At 42.8% G+C, this 18,049-nt stretch overlaps 1 protein-coding gene across 9 annotated transcripts in view; it reads right to left on the bottom strand.

The window, feature by feature from the left end:
* Window positions 1-18,049, bottom strand: part of mbnl3 (muscleblind-like splicing regulator 3) — an 88,404-nt gene that overhangs the window by 26,200 nt on the left and 44,155 nt on the right. For all 9 annotated transcript variants that reach the window (XM_060927821.1, XM_060927823.1, XM_060927828.1 and 6 more), the window contains exons 3-4: window positions 4,560-4,724; window positions 2,436-2,636 (exon numbers count right to left, since the gene is read on the bottom strand). In XM_060927821.1, coding sequence (XP_060783804.1) covers window positions 2,436-2,636; window positions 4,560-4,724 — 366 coding nt within the window. The remainder of the gene's footprint in view (window positions 1-2,435; window positions 2,637-4,559; window positions 4,725-18,049) is intronic.

The following is an 18,049-nucleotide window of genomic DNA, read 5'->3' as shown; positions in this document are numbered from 1 at the left end:
GTAATAAAACATCATGCAAAATATTTGATCACCGTTGTAACTCCATTTTCTGCATACCCAAAACCAATACGAAACGGAAAGCCTCAGTACCAAAAGTAGTAACTTAAAATCACTACGCCATATAAAAAAATTTGTTATAAATCTGCGATTTTGTTTTTTTAAAATGAAAGCTGAAAGTTAGGTATAGAATATGTTTTTTACAGAATATGTTACAATGGTAGCTGGTCTTGTATGAATTTCTGAGCTATAAAATGAGTTGTGGTCTATTTTTTACCGTAGCGTGTTATTTGTGTGCGGGGAAGGACACACATTAACAATTTGCATGTGTAGAATGGAATTTTCCACTCCAACAGTTAGTTGATCATGCTTCCATTTGCGGCCTTTCTGTTACACGAGCGATCTGTTCGGATGTTATCACTGAAAAGGTGAGTTTTGACAGTTTTATTTTGTTTTAGTCTTGCAGTATAAGGCAATAGAATGTTTCTTTTTCATCTTACTCTCATATTTCATAGAGTTTGCGTATTTTTGGCCAATATTTTGCAACCATGGTCAATTTAGATCGAACTTTTGATAGAATCTACGGCCAGTCATTTTGCCCCGCCCCTGCTCTGTCTAGTGCGCTAATGATGTCCTGTTGCTCGCGCCCCGCAGCAGAGACGCGCGTGACCGTCAGCCGCTACAGTCGTTGTGCTTTTACCCCCGCCGTTATTCTCATCTTTCCGGTGTGTTCTTGAGTTTTCCACTGTGTCCTATTTCGCCATATCAAATACCCAAAATGTATCATATTATTCATATTTAAGTGAATAATCAATTCAGTCATCATAACTTGGCATTTTTAACCCAAGCAATCAAAAAGAGGACATTTATTCAATATTTTCACTCCTCTGTGAAGGAGGGCCTTTAATTCTTCATGATGGAGTTATTTTATATGTAAATCAATTTTACAAAAGCATTTGAATTGTAATCCAAAAAATTTTCCACAGTGGAGGCCAGATAAAGCAAGATACTATCTTTATTCTTATTAAACATGACAAAAGAAACATTGAGTGTTAGGTAAATGCAAAAAAACCATAGTAAAACTAGATAGAACTCGACGCCAACGGCGTCGATGGGGATGCCTCCGCCCGGTAGACTACACGCCTTATTAAGTTGTGATTTGGAGATGGACATTTGACCTCACAGTAATTGTGACCTGGTGAAATTACTTGTATCAGCCTTGGAGATATTGTATTCACAAGGTTTTTGGACAGACATTTGACCTCACAGTGACCTTGACCTTAGACCTTTTGATCTCAAAATCTAATTTTTGTCCCCAAATCCACAAATGGTGAAAGTTTGGTGAAATTCCTTTCATCTGCCTTGGAGATATTGTGTTCACAAGGTTTTCGGACAGACATTTGACCTCACAGTGACCTTGACCTTAGACCTTTTTGATCTCAAAATCTAATCAGTTCATGTTTGTCCCAAAGCGCACAAATGGTGAAAGTTTGGCGAAATTCCTTTCATTTGCCTTTGAGATATTGCGTTCACAAGGTTTCGGGACGGACGCACAACCCAAAAATATAATGCCTCCTGCACCTTACGGTGGCGGAGGCATCTCATCTCATTATCTCTAGCCGCTTTATCCTTCTACAGGGTCGCAGGCAAGCTGGAGCCTATCCCAGCTGACTATGGGTGAAAGGCGGGGTACACCCTGGACAAGTCGCCAGGTCATCACAGGGCTGACACATAGACACAGACAACCATTCACACTCACATTCACACTTACGGTCAATTTAAAGTCACCAGTTAACCTAACCTGCATGTCTTTGGACTGTGGGGGAAACCAGAGCACCCGGAGGAAACCCACGCGGACACGGGGAGAACATGCAAACTCCACACAGAAAGGCCCTCGCCGGCCCCGGGGCTCAAACCCAGGACCTTCTTGCTGTGAGGCGACAGCGCTAACCACTACACCACCGTGCCGCCTGGCGGAGGCATAATTAGAAAATTTATTTTTTGACCAATGTCCCAAATGAGAGACCAGTTTCTGAGACGGAGCCTTGTGTGTGTGTGTGTGTAAATCAAAAGACCATGCACAGCTGCCCCCTAACTTCTGGGAGATAGAGGGAGGGAGGGGTGTCTCTTCAGGTTAGTTATTAAGAACAAAAGAGAGAAAACAATATTTGTCCAGTTCTTATAACTTATCAGCAGCTGATAACAGAAAGCCCAGCTTAAATCTTTTAGTAATTTCCTTGAACACATACTTCAATACTTGCATTGCTGCGCTTTCATCCTCTTTCGAAAAGGCAAACTAAAAAACAGATACCATGATACCCTGAAATCTGTGTTATTGTATTTGAAGCTTATAATTTTGTTTTTTTGTATGCTCTACATGACTGATTTTAAATAACCCACTACATGTTAAACAGAACTGACCAAAGCAGAAGTCATACCTCAAGCTTGTCTGTGCGAACATGCTTCTGAGCAGAGTTGCTGTTGCCCACAGTGATGCCTGTGGGGCTCCCCGGGACCAGCACGGGGGTGCTGGGCAGCAGCTCGGGCATGAGGCCGATGCCAGGGCTCATGTGGCCCATGTATGGATTTAATGCCATACTCTGACTGGTGGCCAAGGAGGGAGATACTGGAAATGTGGTCTAACATACAGGAACAGACCAAAAGGAGAGAGGTAAACATGGAGATATGCAGCTCACTACTTTCAATAAAGGAAGCAAAGTAATAAATTCTTGGCAACTGAATGCATCTCCAATGGTGCTTGAAAAGTTTGTGAACCCTTTAGAATTTTCTATATTTCTGCAGAAATATGACCTAAAACAACATCAGATTTTCACACAAGTCCTAAAAGTAGATAAAGAGAACCCAGTTAAACAAATGAGACAAAAATATTATACTTGGTCATTTATTTATTGAGGAAAATGATCCAATATTACACATCTGTGAGTGGCAAAAGTATGTGAACCTTTGCTTTCAGTATCTGGTGTGACCCCCTTGTGCAGCAATAACTGCAACTAAACATTTCCGGTAACTGTTGATCAGTCCTGCACACCGGCTTGGAGGAATTTTAGCCCATTCCTCCGTACAGAACAGCTTCAACTCTGGGATGTTGGTGGGTTTCCTCACATGAACTGCTCGCTTCAGGTCCTTCCACAACATTTCGATTGGATTAAGGTCAGGACTTTGACTTGGCCATTCCAAAACATTAACTTTATTCTTCTTTAACCATTCTTTGGTAGAACGACTTGTGTGCTTTGGGTCGTTGTCTTGCTGCATGACCCACCTTCTCTTGAGATTCAGTTCATGGACAGATGCCCTGACATTTTCCTTTAGAATTTGCTGGTATAATTCAGAATTCATTGTTCCATCAATGATGGCAAGCCGTCCTGGCCCAGATGCAGCAAAACAGGCCCAAACCATGATACTACCACCACCATGTTTCACAGATGGGATAAGGTTCTTATGCTGGAATGCAGTGCTTTCCTTTCTCCAAACATGACGCTTCTCATTTAAACCAAAAAGTTCTATTTTGGTCTCATCTGTCCACAAAACAATTTTCCAATAGCCTTCTGGCTTGTCCACGTGATCTTTAGCAAACTGCAGATGAGCAGCAATGTTCTTTTTGGAGAGAAGTGGCTTTCTCCTTGCAACCCTGCCATGCACACCATCGTTGGTCAGTGTTCTCCTGATGGTGGACTCATAAACATTAACATTAGCCAATGTGAGAGAGGCCTTCGGTTGCTTAGAAGTTACCCTGGGGTCCTTTGTGACTTCGCTGACTATTACACACCTTGCTCTTGGAGTGATCTTTGTTGGTCGACCACTCCTGGGGAGGGTAACAATGGTCTTGAATTTCCTCCATTTGTACACAATCTGTCTGACTGTGGATTGGTGGAGTCCAAACTCTTTAGAGATGGTTTTATAACCTTTTCCAGCCTGATGAACATCAACAACGCTTTTTCTGAGCTCCTCAGAAATCTCCTTTGTTCGTGCCATGATACACTTCCACAAACGTGTTGTGAAGATCAGACTTTGATAGATCCCTGTTCTTTAAATAAAACAGGGTGCCCACTCACACCTGATTGTCATCCCATTGATTGAAAACACCTGACTCTAATTTCACCTTCAAGTTAACTGTTAATCCTAGAGGTTCACATACTTTTGCCACTCACAGATATGTAATATTGGATCATTTTCCTCAATAAATAAATGACCAAGTATAATATTTTTGTCTCATTTGTTTAACTGGGTTCTCTTTATCTACTTTTAGGACTTGTGTGAAAATCTGATGTTTTAGGTCATATTTATGCAGAAATATAGAAAATTCCAAAGGGTTCACAAACTTTCAAGCACCACTGTACTTATGTAGGGCTTTTACAGTTCAGTTCATTAGCTCATTTAGAACACTTGCTGTTGCCTTGACTTACTAATTACAAGACTGTGGTAAAATTACACTGATTAACCTTCAATCACTTCAAAAACATGCTTAATAAACCTTTCCACGTTTATTTTTTTTTATGTGGTTGAACAATTGAGCAACATTAGGAATGAAAATTTGGGCTCACTATGGGCTGTAGCTGAGTTCCAGGCAGCATGAACTGCACTTGCTGAGCCAACATGGCAGCTGCTGCCTTCTGCTGGATCAGGTTGTTCCGTCCATTGATTTCTAGCTGGGTCTTCAGGTGTGGCGGCGGGTGCAGGTACTTACAGTTATCACGTGTGCAGCGGCCCTAAGAGTGAGTAAGAAAGAGAGACGGTGAGATAGAAGAGACCGTTGAGCGGGTAACAGAGATAAGGATCCTGCAATTCAGAGAATACAATTAAAAAAGTAGTTCATTTCATGGATGAGAGGCACCAACATGACAAAGTGGAAAGAAAGCATGAAATAACTGAAACGAGTCTCAGAAGTGCTGGAAATTTAGGAATCATTGATAAGATAATGTTGGACTAAATAATGACTGTTATTACATTTCCGAGTACTGGTATTTTAGATGGACTATAATTAAGCATGAACGTGTATAATAATCATAGCATACATAGCAAAGGTTCAGCAGGTGTCCTTTGAAACACATTAGGTCCTTAACGCAATTTGTCTTATGTTTAATTAGCTGTAAAAGTGCCACAAGCAAGTTGCTTAAGAGCATTAATGCATCGTATGAGCAATCTTTCAAATCCCAATGCCAAAACAAACAGGGCCATATTCAGAGTGGAACGGTGTGTGTAGTGAAGAGTTATTATTAATTTAGGCACATTCAGGGGTATGGGGGCATTTAGGGTATTCAGACTGTGAGGGTATTCATTACTGTTTAAATTCTTCTCGCCGGTATGACATCATATTAGTCCGAAATGCATTTTTATTGGCTCTTCCTTTTATGCTGCATTATATTGCAAGTAGGATTGGTTCAGTCCCAAAATTTTGGTTACGGTATGGTACCTTGCATGGGTGAATGGTAACGGGACTAGTTCAGTACCGATGAAATCAAATCAATAGTTCAACTGATGAAATTAATAAACATCAAAACACTGTATTGTTTAAACACTGCATTAAATAAGTGAAAACATTGCCTTCCTGCTTCTTTCTGTCTGTGGTTGACCAGTGTAGGCTTTATTAGTAGGTTAATCTTACAAACATCTGACTAAGCCTCATTTTTCTTTCATTCATGAATTCGTTAAATAGTAGACTGCTCAGGAGGCCAGTGCTACGTTCACACGAATACATTTTAGATTTAAAACAAAAACTATCTCCATCTCGACGAGCTTTTTAGCTCTCTATCAGAAATAATCTTCGTCCCTACTAACACACATCACATGACCATTCGCATACACTGGGCATCAACAGCTGATGCCATTTGTTTTCTTCTGGGAAAGGGTCATGTGTTCAGATCAGGGAAGGGATAGAATCAGGGCAGGATACATCGTGACTGAGGAGACCCAATCAGGAATTGAACATGGGTGTCTGCTAGCCTGGGAAATCCCATGCTGCTTTGCACAATCGTTCCGATCTGAAAAGACAGCATGGAAACTATGGTCTAAAGGCTCGCCTGAGTTAGGGAGCCAATCAGAGAGTGGGGAGGGGTGGAAAGACGGTGATGCGTACTACTCGACAAACGGAAGCTTGTAGTTTATTTGGGACTGTTTACGGATCACATTTAACATGGCGGCGAGCGATACGAACCAAACTTTCGATCAGCTTCTCTCATATTTGTCTTGCACTAACGGCAGTAATCGTTCGGTGCCATTGTTTTCCTATTTTTGTTTTGCCTTCTCTTTCCTTCTCTTCTTCGTCGCTCTAACTACGTCACCGGGTACAACTGCCATTCGTAGCCCATGGCCAATCATACGCCAAATGATAGACATTCGCAACGTCCAATAAACGGCCGTTGACAATTGTAAATCACACCTCCCCTACGAGAAATTCAATAGGCGGATTCCAGACCATATTTCACTTGTGATATGGTCTGGTGTTAACCAGACTAGGTGTCTGCATGATCGTTTCTAAAATGCCTGTTTTTGCCCATCTACACAAATACTCCCCTGGAGTTTTCAAACTAAAACAGCCAGGAGCCTTTACGAAAAAGTCTACATTTAAAGGGCTGAAACTCCAGAGTAGTGTGAATGCCAGGTGTAAATACAGCCAAAGTGACATGCTTTAAAACTAAACGGCATGGTGGTGTAGTGGTTAGCATTGTTGCCTCACAGCAAGAAGGTTCTGGGTTCAAGCCCAGCAGCTGACGGGAGCCTTGCATGTTCTTCCCGTGTCGGCATGGGTTTCCTCTGGGTGCTCTGGTTTCCTCCACAGTTCAGAGACATGCAGTTAGGTTAACACGGGGCAGCCTTGGGCTGAAGTGCCCTTGAGTAAGGCATCTAACCCCCAACTGCTCCCTGGGCGCTGTAGCATAGCTGCCTACTGCTCTGGATATTTTTATATATTACTTTTGTGCGCGCGCACGTGCTCACTGCTTCAGATGGGTTAAATGCAGAGGACAAATTTCACTGTGCTTGAGTGTACATGTGACAAATAAAGGCTGCTGCTGCTCCTTCTTTGTTAATGTAGACGTAGCCTAAGAAAACAAAACGGCAGCCTTAGCGCCATCATCACAGTGGCTAGCTGCCAGTTAGCCCTGTGTAGCATGAGGTCAGCTAAACTTGCGTTACAAGTGGGCTAGTCTGTTAGCTAGATTCAGGACAGGAAATATCATGAATAAGCTAACCATGGACAAACGTTCAGTACCCATCATTTAGACAGACAATCTTATTTTCAATTTATGTGCTCATCATGCACACCTTCCACTCCTGGAATTCTTTGTACCAACTGGGATGTACATGCATCAAATATTTCATCAGGTTAGATGTATTGCCTCCTCCTACCACACATGACCTGAGGCACCGTTTATACACGGGTGTAGAAGGGGCCTCCACATCTCCAAGATCACTTGCCCAAAAGCAAAATATTGCCACATCTCGCTTACAGAGGCTTGTTTCTCAACAAGTTTCAGCAATCTAACATCACAGTTGCTGGACCCATAGCGTCTTCCCAAACTTAGCTTGAAGCGGTGTGGCAGGTCACTGGTCGGGGGGGGGCTCTTCCACTGCTAGTGTTAGACTTGCATCAGGCCCATGAGTCTTAAAGGGTGGGTGAAAGGGCAAACTCTTAAAGGCTCATTTCAAAGTACGGGGGGGGGGGGGGGACAAACAAACAAAAAAACCTGTGTAATACAGTAACGCTAACTACTGAAATTTATGAAATGATACTGTACCATTTCAAATTTACCGGTAACTGGAGCAACACTCATTGCAACTGACAGCAAAAAAGTTCACAACATAGTGATTATCATCATTATTATTTCACTACTCGTTGTACGTCTCTCTGGATAAGAGTGCCTGCTAAATGTCATGTAATGTAATCATTATCAGTAACCATTCTATCTTAGCCAGGGTCACGTTTGGGTATATAGCCTATCCAGACAACACTGGGAGTGAGGCAGCAACACACTGGATGAGACACCAGTCCACTGCAAGGCAGCATGTACACATACATTCACACACGAACACCTCGGGGCAATTTAGTGTAGCCAGTCCACCCGTCAGCGTGTTTCTGGGAGGTGGCTGGGAAACCCGGAGGAAACCCATTCAGACAGAGCGACAACACGCACGGAAATAAGGATCAAACTGAAGGCACCAGAGCTGTGAGGCTGTAATGCTGCCCAAATGTGCCACCATATCTATTTCAAACCAACTCACGTGTTCAGATTGAGGCGTTATGTCAATCTCATGACGACACCAGTGTGAATCACAGTGTTGAAATAGATTTCCCACAAATCAGGGAAACGATTTAGCCCTGCAAACAAGAAGTGACTGCTCAGAGGCTTGGAAAGACTTCGTGGTTAAGGTTCTGAGCAGAGTGCAAATCCCAAGACTACAAGACGGCCTCTGTTGGACCCCTGAGCAAGATGGCGTCAACTTCTTAGCAGTATGCTTGAACCGTATCACTTCTCCGTTCAAGCAGAAGTCACTCTGGTCTGTTAGAACAATGGTTCTCAGAGGTCCATGAGGTATAACCAGCAGTCTGTGGGGTTTTTTTTTTCTCTACTTTGCAACAGTGATGAAAAAACAACCCGCCATTATCAAATGTGTTATATTTGAGCTCTTAAAGCTCATTGAACAGTTGATAACTTCCGTTTGCTATAATAGACTTAAAATGCTACTGATACTCAAGTTCCTATTGACACAAGACTATATGACTTGATAGTATACAGTTATAGAAGAGAAATTATTTATAAAAACACACTATCCAGTGTCACCAAGACAAGGACGGGTTCCCTTCAAGGTTTCTTCCTCTTGTCGTCTCGGAGTTTTTCCTTGCCATAAATCACGTCTGGCTTGCTCATTAGGGATACAGTTTAAAAAAAAATAAAATATAATAATAATAATAATTAATTTTTAAAAATCTGGATTCCTGTAAAGCTACTTTGTGGCAAAATGTCCAGTGTTCGAGCACTGTATAAATAAAATTTAACTGAATTGGATTATAAAACAACAACTGCTAACTGGAATCGAAGGGATTTAATCCAAACCTCAATAACCTGAAAATGTGTTACCTTGTAAGTAATTTGAACTTGGAATTAAAGGTGTTTTGTCAGCAGAAACTTGAGGAATAAAAACCTCTATTGGCTCTCATAAATAGGCAAAATATTATTGTACACATTTATCGAAAGAGTTCTATTTTCATTAGACTAATAGCTGGATTATCTAGGCACTGTCACTCGTTTTAGTGGGGTTTTTTTATTTTTCTTGGACTTGTATTACATGCATTAATACTGTGCATGTTTTAAGGTATGTTGTATCTGGTTTCGATGTTCAAAACTATAAACTACTAGAAAATAGCTCATACACGCTCATTTATCATCTGTAACCTAAAACCTGCCACTGTCTTCCTGTCTTCAGTTCCTGTTGATTCGGTCATTTGCCTACAGCTAGGCTAGGAGATATTTATAGACACATTATGGAACCGCATGTTAATATTTCACAGCCAATCTTCCCCATATGGAGCCTTCCCATTACATGTTTGTTATAGTTATTCACTTCCCGTGCCTTCAGCTTTTATAATAATAATATCTCTCATCTCATCTCATTATCTCTAGCCTCTTATCGTGTTCTACAGGGTTGCAGGCAAGCTGGAGCCTATCCCAGCTGACTACGGGGCGAAAGGCGGGGTACACCCTGGACAAGTCGCCAGGTCATCACAGGGCTGACACATAGACACAGACAACCATTCACACTCACATTCACACCTACGGTCAATTTAGAGTCACCAGTTAACCTAACCTGCATGTCTTTGGACTGTGGGGGAAACCGGAGCACCCGGAGGAAACCCACGCGGACACGGGGAGAACATGCAAACTCCGCACAGAAAGGCCCTCGCCGGCCACGGGGCTCGAACCCGGACCTTCTTGCTGTGAGGCGACAGCGCTAACCACTACACCACCGTGCCGCCATAATAATAATAATAATAATAATAATAATATTATAGGGAACCCTGTACACTGCAAGCAGGGTGCGTTATCCGAGGGTGAAATTTAGTCAACTTGCTGTAATTTCATTACCCCTGTAGAATAAATTGCACTCGGATTGCACTCTACAGAACAAGCACAATCATCTCACACACACACACAAAATATACTTCCTCAGTAACACCAGGCGAAACCTAGAAAACTGAGGTTTAACTTCTTAAGAAGGGCATGTTACTGATTTGATTCTAACTCCTGGCACTGTCATCATTACTAGCTATATCTGATTTATGACAAACATACAACAAGAGCGCTCTGAGAGCACAATATTCCTCGCTGGCAACTCTGCCATAACTCTCGTAAAACGTGACTGAATTGAATGAAATTGCAATATGTGTATTACTGACATATAACAAAGAATCCTGCCAAGTTTCGTGAAATTCCTCCACAAATCGTGAGAGAAGCTGATTTCAGAAGGTGAGCGCCCTTCCCGGGACGGACGGAAATTGCCACAACATAATCCCCCTTTGGGCCTTTTGGCCAGCGGGGAATAAAAACTGGAGGTTTAAGAGGGGCATGTTACTGATTTGATTCCAACTCCTCGCACTGTCATCATTACTGGCTTTTTCTCATTTATCACAAACGTATTTATTTTAAAAAAAAAAAACCACCAGTATGCATCTATATGCTGTTATGGTGTAAAATGTTTGTCGAGCATTCCTTTAAGAATGAGTTCCTCTTCCCGTGTCCCCACTCAACCCTGGCCATAAAAGTGCAAGTGTGTGAACTAGAAGACTTGGAAGTGAAAGTTGGCTGTGTGGAAGTATCTTTGCTCTGGACATTGATGAGCTGCTGGCAACTGACATGATGGATGGGGGACGCTAGGGAGGTGTGTTTACTCCTATCTACATCTGCACACGCCCATCGTTCACACAACAAATGAATGCTGCAGTGTCTGTCAGACCACAGTCCCAAAAGTCACACCTCTCTCATTAAACATTTATATTTTCTGACTTATTATACAACTGAGAACACTCTTTCTCTGTCAGATCAGTAACTGGGGATTGTGCCACCCACCAAGAGAGGTTGCCATCTCCTGAATACTAGCTGGTTGCCACAACCATCCATCCATTATAATCATTTTTTTTCCCCCAAATACCCTGAACACCCTCCTACTTAATCTCCGTTGGTTCTACCCCTCTCTGTGAGATCTTACTGGTTGGCACAATTCTGAGTGCTATTGTGTAAACTGCATTTCTTTTCTTTCTTCTTGGGTTGTAACTCCCTGACTGGTTGTAATGATTTTATTACTCGATGTGACTTGAGCCTGGGATCTCACGTTCTGGCTAGTCACGGTCCGGAAAAAAAAAAACCCCAACAAAAGTACCTTTGCAACATGGATTCAGCAAGTTTGACGGCTAGACTTGGTCACTGAGAGCAGGGTTACACAAATTGCCAAAGCTGGAACCTGGGCTTGCGAGGTACTTTCCAAACTACTCATCACCACCAGATCCTGGCTGCTGCTAATTTCAGATCATCTGTTGACGTGACTTGTCTACCCTGGTGATTTCATACCAGCTCATGCATCCAGATTGAGGCATCATATCAGTCTCATAGTAACGCAAGTGCGAGTTGAAAATAAATTTCCCACTATATAGTTAACTGATTAAGCCCCTCAAAAAAAGTTGTATTAGCACAGAGGCCCATGGAGACTTAGTAGATATGGCTGCTGCCAAGGTTGGATCATTTGTTGTCATGACTATTCTGTTAGACCATTAGGATGGAAATTCCCAAAAATATAAGGGTTTTTCTAACGCGCTGTACAAATGCATTTGAACCACCTTCCAGAACAGTTATTTAAAATTCTTACCATTATTTTAGTCAAACATAAAACTGGGTTACCAGCTTGTGGTTAAAAGACAAACAACAACACACACAGGTCGCTTTATGAGCACACAGTCTGCACAGCTGCAGCACCACCATTCCAAGCCTCACGTTAAGGTGCTGCAGAGAAGCTGCACACAAAGCGAGCAGACGCTGAACAGCCCTGGACGTGCTTAAAACACCACCAACCTCCCTGCCATTGATGTAATCAGCAGCTACACCGAAAGTGAATCAGCACCAAACTCACACCGAGAGGAAGGCCTATGGAATTTGCCACTCAAAACAAAGGTCTGGAGTGCCATCAAAACCAGCAACCAGTGTCCAAAACACCATAAAAACATCAAAACATAACCTGAAATCACAAACACAAGACAAAATGGGGGGGGGGAAGGGAAAAAATTAAAAAAGAAAGTGCCCGACAACCACCACCACCCACATCTTTTGGAAAACCACAAAGCAAAATTGGCCATCTCAGTGGAAGGTACAGCATTATTATTTTCTCCTGTCTATCAGAGCAATACTAGTCAACTACAGGTATCTGTGAGCTCACGTAAGAGGACAGACAGTGCTTTCCTCTGAGTGAGTTGTGGTACGCTGCCCTGTGATGTGCAAGAGCTCAAAAGTATTTGGTGGCTGGCTTCATGTAACTTGGAGGAAGCACATGCTAGCCTTGCCTAGTTGGTAGCTGTTGTGTTATAGGAAAAAGCTAGCTAGTGGTTGGGAACAGGCAGATGACCAACTGGGAAGAAAATGGGAAACAATTTATTAAAAGAAAAAAAAAAAAAGCAAGACAAAAGAATAAAAATGCATACTACTCCTAAAGTCTGCAAAGGTCCATCCATTATCTCTAGCCTCTTATCGTGTTCTACAGGCTCGCGGGCAAGCTGGAGCCTATCCCAGCTGACTACGGGCGAAAGGCGGGGTACACCCTGGACAAGTCGCCAGGTAATCACAGGGCTGACACATAGACACAGGCAACCATTCACACTCACATTCACACCTACGGTCAATTTAGAGTCACCAGTTAACCTAACCTGCATGTCTTTGGACTGTGGGGGAAACCGGAGCACCCGGAGGAAACCCACGCGGACACGGGGTGAACATGCAAACTCCGCACAGAAATAGCCTGGGCCCGCCTATCCTAAGTGTGACGCAACACGGGGGCCTGTTGCGCACTTAGTCTGGCAAGGCAAGCTATCTCCAGCTCTTCCAAGCTCCCGAAAAATTGGGAGCCAATCAATTTTGAGCATCTCCAACGGCCCTGGGTAGAGGCGTGTTCAAGGCAGTGACGTAGTAGAACTGCGACCGGAAGCCATAGATTGTTTACAGAATCTATGCCGGAAGCGCTTCATTCACTAGAAACATTACAAACATGGAGCAACGGCAAGCCTTCGACACAGCGGTAGATGCTGTATTGAAAGCATTCAACGGGAAGTTCTCATTGAAAATGGAGCAAAGAGCAGCCCTGGAGGTATTTATCTTCTTCCTGTTACTCAAGCAGTTTCCGTCGCGTAACATACGTCAGAGGAAAGAGTGATGTGATTGGTTTAAGCTTTGTCACAGCCTTTTCTGGCTTCAACCAGTAGCAAACTGAGGCATTTCAGGGAGGCGGGTCAACCACGCGCTTTGGGAAACGGTTGGGCTTAATATCTTTGCCAGACCAATGCTCGCAGCGCCTTGAAGTTGCATTAGCCAGACTAACACAGAAAGGCCCTCACCAGCTGCTGGGCTTGAACCCAGGACCTTCTTGCTGTGAGGCGACAATGCTAACCACTACACCACTGTGCCAGCCTGCAAAGGTCTAAAGTTGCTTAAGGCCAAGTTTACATTAGACCGTATCTGTCTTGTTTTCTTCGCGGATGCACTGTCCGTTTAGATTAAAATGCCTGGAAACGCCGGGAAACGGGAATCCGCCAGGGTCCACGTATTCAATCCAGATCGTGTCTGATCCGGTGCTGTGTAAACATTGAGATACGCGGATACGCTGTGCTGAGCTCTAGCTGGCGTCGTCATTGGACAACGTCACTGTGACATCCACCTTCCTGATTCGCTGGCGTTGGTCATGTGACGCGACTGCTGAAAAGCGGCGCGGACTTCCGCCTTGTATCACCTTTCATTAAAGAGTATAAAAGTATGAAAATACTGCAAATACTGATGCAAATACTGCCCATTGTGTAGTTATGATTGTCTTTAGGCTTGCCATCCTTCCACTTGCAAGTGGTAAGTGACTTGCGCACAGCGGCTCAGTCCCGAATCACTGCTCGTGCGCTTCACTCGCGCGCTCTGTGAGCTGCGCAGGGCCGGAGTGCGCACCCTCCAGAGGGCACTCGCTGTTCAGGGCGGAGTGATTTGGAGCGCAGCCGCTGAGGAGGAAGCGATGAGCCGCACTGACACATTTCTCAACTTACGTGCCGAATTAGTCATGTGATTAGTGTATCCGTGTATTGGCGTTGCTGTGTGCACGCGAATCGTGTATTGGTGTTGCTGTGTGCACGCTAATCGTTTTTAAAAACGTTAATCTGATGATCCGCTGATACGGTCTAATGTAAACCCCACCTAAATCTGCTTTCATGGATCTCAAGACTAAATTGACACTAATGGGTATGTTTCGAACAGAGATTAAGGCCCCTCAATTAAGTGTATATGGGCAATGTCTTATGAAGACCATACACCTCTGCGCTTCTATTCCATTCAAAGGTTAACGGTTTATGAACACAATTACGATGTGCACCGATCAGCCATAACATTATGAATACTGACAGGTGAAATGAATAACATTGATTCTCTCATTACAATGGGCGGGATATACTAGGCAGCAAGAGAACAGTTAGTTCTCGAAGTTGATGTGTTGGAAGAAGGGGAAAAAAAAAAAAAAGGGCAAACGTAAGGATCTGAGTGACTTTGACAAAGGCCAAATTGTGATGGCTAGATGACTGGGTCTGAGCATCTACAGAATGGCAGTTTTTGTGGGGTGTTTCCAGTATGCTGTGGTTACCAAAAGTTGTCCAAGGAAGGACAACTGGTGAACTGGCGATAGGGTCATGGGTATCGATTTGCATGGGGCACGAAGGCTAGCCCATATGGTCCAATCCCACAGAAGAGCTATTGTAGCACAAACTGCTGAAAAAGTTAATGCTGACACCGTACTGTTTTAGCCAGCATGAACATTTTCAGCACTTCACCTGTCAGTGGTCACAACGTTATGGCTGATTGGTGTAAGTAACGGTTCAAGCAGTTTTTAAAGAACCTTTAAGTGCTTCAATTCCCACCAGTCTAGGTGGGTGCTGCTTCCCCCCCGCACACTAACTCGTAGACCGAGGTTCAAAAAAAATATTTTTGGTGAAGCAGATTTTCTTGTTGGTACAAAGCCAAGTGTGTTTTGGTATAAACTGGTACTATGCATCACTACTAATGCCAACAGAGCTTCGGAGCAGAGCTTAGGTGCCGATACTAGGGGACCTGCTATATGCCAAAGACAGTCGCAGTGGGTGCACACCATCAGTTCAACATGTTACTTTGCTGGTTAAAATAGTTGCATTTAAGGCCAAATTTGTTTGAAGATTTGAACATTTGCTGGTTCCTCATAGAATCTGGTCTCATTACAATACAGACATCATAACAGTCCTTCCAGTCTCGAAGCGACATAAATAAAGTTGGGACTAAAATAAGGTTGGGAAATGCCAGAAGCGGTCATCCAGTCCCTGCCTCATAAGCCCTTCTAAAGATATAAATCAGGATGAACAATGATGGCTCATGTGCATATTTACTGAGTTTGCTCCTGGACATAGCACATAGTTAGCTATTGAATTACCAGCAAAAAAAGCCAAGTAGCAAATCATCCGATTTCTAATATTAGCTAGAATCCTCAGGCAGGTGGCTCTGATGGAGAAATTCAAAGTAAATTAACCTAAGAGCATCGTCATTTGATATTATATTTTATTATTTCCCATACAGTCTTCTTGTAAAAACGTTGATTGGTGTTTCACAGGCAGCTCATTAAGGTCCAAGTTGACTGTCAGAGCTGAGCAGCAGTGCAGAGAAGCCTCTGAATAGGATATGAATGCAAAATAAAAGCGTGTAAACAAGATTGTGAAATCTGTTGATAAGGTATATGCCTTTCAAAACCTTGTCACAGGATCTGTATGAATGATGTTCGCACTGGAAGTGTGTTAGAAATGAAACGACTTTAATGCAGTCATTACACCAGCAGCAGACGAGACAGCGAAGGCAAACACACGCTTGTCTTATAAATAATGATTACGACCAAAGTCGCTTGCACAAAATAAAAGCTATCCATCACACCTGTATCTAAATGCTGTTTGTTCCTGCAATAGACTCCAGCAGAGTCAGCAGGAGATTTGTTTGGAACAACTAGGGAAAGCATGGACATTTTAAAGCTAGGATAAGTGATTTATTTTAAAAGCTTTTTTTTAGTTATATTTCTTGAAATTCATTCCGACAGTAATGAATAAATAAAATGATCTGACAATAAAAAGAAAAAAAATGTGGCAGTTGTAAGGCTGTAAAAAGCCAGTCCAATCATTTAATTTGGACTGAATGAAATGATATGATTGGATGGCCTACCTGCACACGCGCGCACACTGCATGTACACGAAGTTTAGGCAGACATACTGCAGAAATGCTGCAAAAGCTAGTGAGCTCATCGACAGCTTTGAGTACCAACAATGTGCATGTTCATCGTTTACATTCATTAGAACAACGTTAGAGGTTTTCTTACATGTAAATGAGACACGAGGTAGTTCGAGATGAATGATATGCTACGCTCCTCTCCCTAACGCTCTCTAACAGTGTCCTCCAGCAGTAGTCAGGCAGTCCGCATTCATGTATTTTGGAGGGAAGGGGATTTTTTTTTTTTTTGGTTGGAAACTTTCAAAATCTAGCTTACTCTTGCTGGTTTCTCCAAAATTAAAATGTACCCTACCTTTAAAAAGTCTATTTTTCTAACTGGAAAGCCAACTTGATAAAGTCGAGTCAACTTGTGGGATCCTGCAACATGATTGCTAAGAAATTTAACAAAAATTTTTTCAGAAATCAGGTTGAGAGATTCTCTGAAATTTGCTCCGTTTTAATTGTGAGAAAACCCTCAACAACAACAACAAAAGAAAAACAGAAATGGGAATCCTGTGACTGTTTTATTGGTTCTTTTTTTTTTTTTAAGATGGAACATGACAGTATATTGTCAAAAACCTACTTTTTAAAAAAATAGAATAATTCAATAAAATATTTAAATAGAATAATTATAGTTGCAGCATGCTATATTTTAGCTTTAGCCCATGTTTGTTCTCCATCTATATATTATATATCTCATCTCTAGCCGCTTTGTCCTGTTCTACAGGGTCGCAGGCAAGCTGGAGCCTATCCCAGCCGACTACGGGCAAAAGGCGGGGTACACCCTGGACAAGTCACCAGGTCATCACAGGGCTGGCACATAGACACAGACAACCATTCACACTCACATTCACACCTACGGTCAATTTAGAGTCACCAGTTAACCTAACCTGCATGTCTTTGGACTGTGGGGGAAACCGGAGCACCCGGAGGAAACCCACGCAGACACGGGGAGAACATGCAAACTCCGCACAGAAAGGCCCTCGCCGGCCACGGGGCTCAAACCCGGACCTTCTTGCTGTGAGGCGACAGCGCTAACCACTACACCACTGTGCCTAAAATTCACACTTTTGTACCGTCTCAGAGTTTTTGCACATCAACTGAATTTGATCTATTCGTAGTCTGTCTCTCTCTCTTTCTCTCACACACAATTTTCTAGTGCCTATAGTGACAACAATGTTTGCCTCAGAAGTAGAGAGAGCATGTTCTGGGAGTATTTAGCAAAGAGCAGACAGTCCCATAAGAACAGAACTCCCCAAAACACAGAGGAGAATGCAGCTGAAAGCAAAGAAAGATCAGCAACATAGCTAACTCGCATTATTAATGGCCAAGCTGCATGACTACACTACCAGAAATCTGTCATCCACCAAGAAAATAAATAAATAAATAAATAAATAAGGGGGGGGGGACCCTACAATTCTACTCCATATGTGGTGGAGTTGTGTACTGAGTGCTGTATTTTCCTCCTGATGCACATACAGACAGAGAGAATAATGAAAAGCTGTAAGTCATGTCGTGCTGGATTCAGCAGATCA

The sequence above is a fragment of the Neoarius graeffei genome, chromosome 8 (genome assembly GCF_027579695.1).
Source record: "Neoarius graeffei isolate fNeoGra1 chromosome 8, fNeoGra1.pri, whole genome shotgun sequence".
Classification (NCBI taxonomy): Eukaryota; Metazoa; Chordata; class Actinopteri; order Siluriformes; family Ariidae; genus Neoarius; species Neoarius graeffei.
This window is presented reverse-complemented; position numbering and strand designations above follow the sequence as displayed.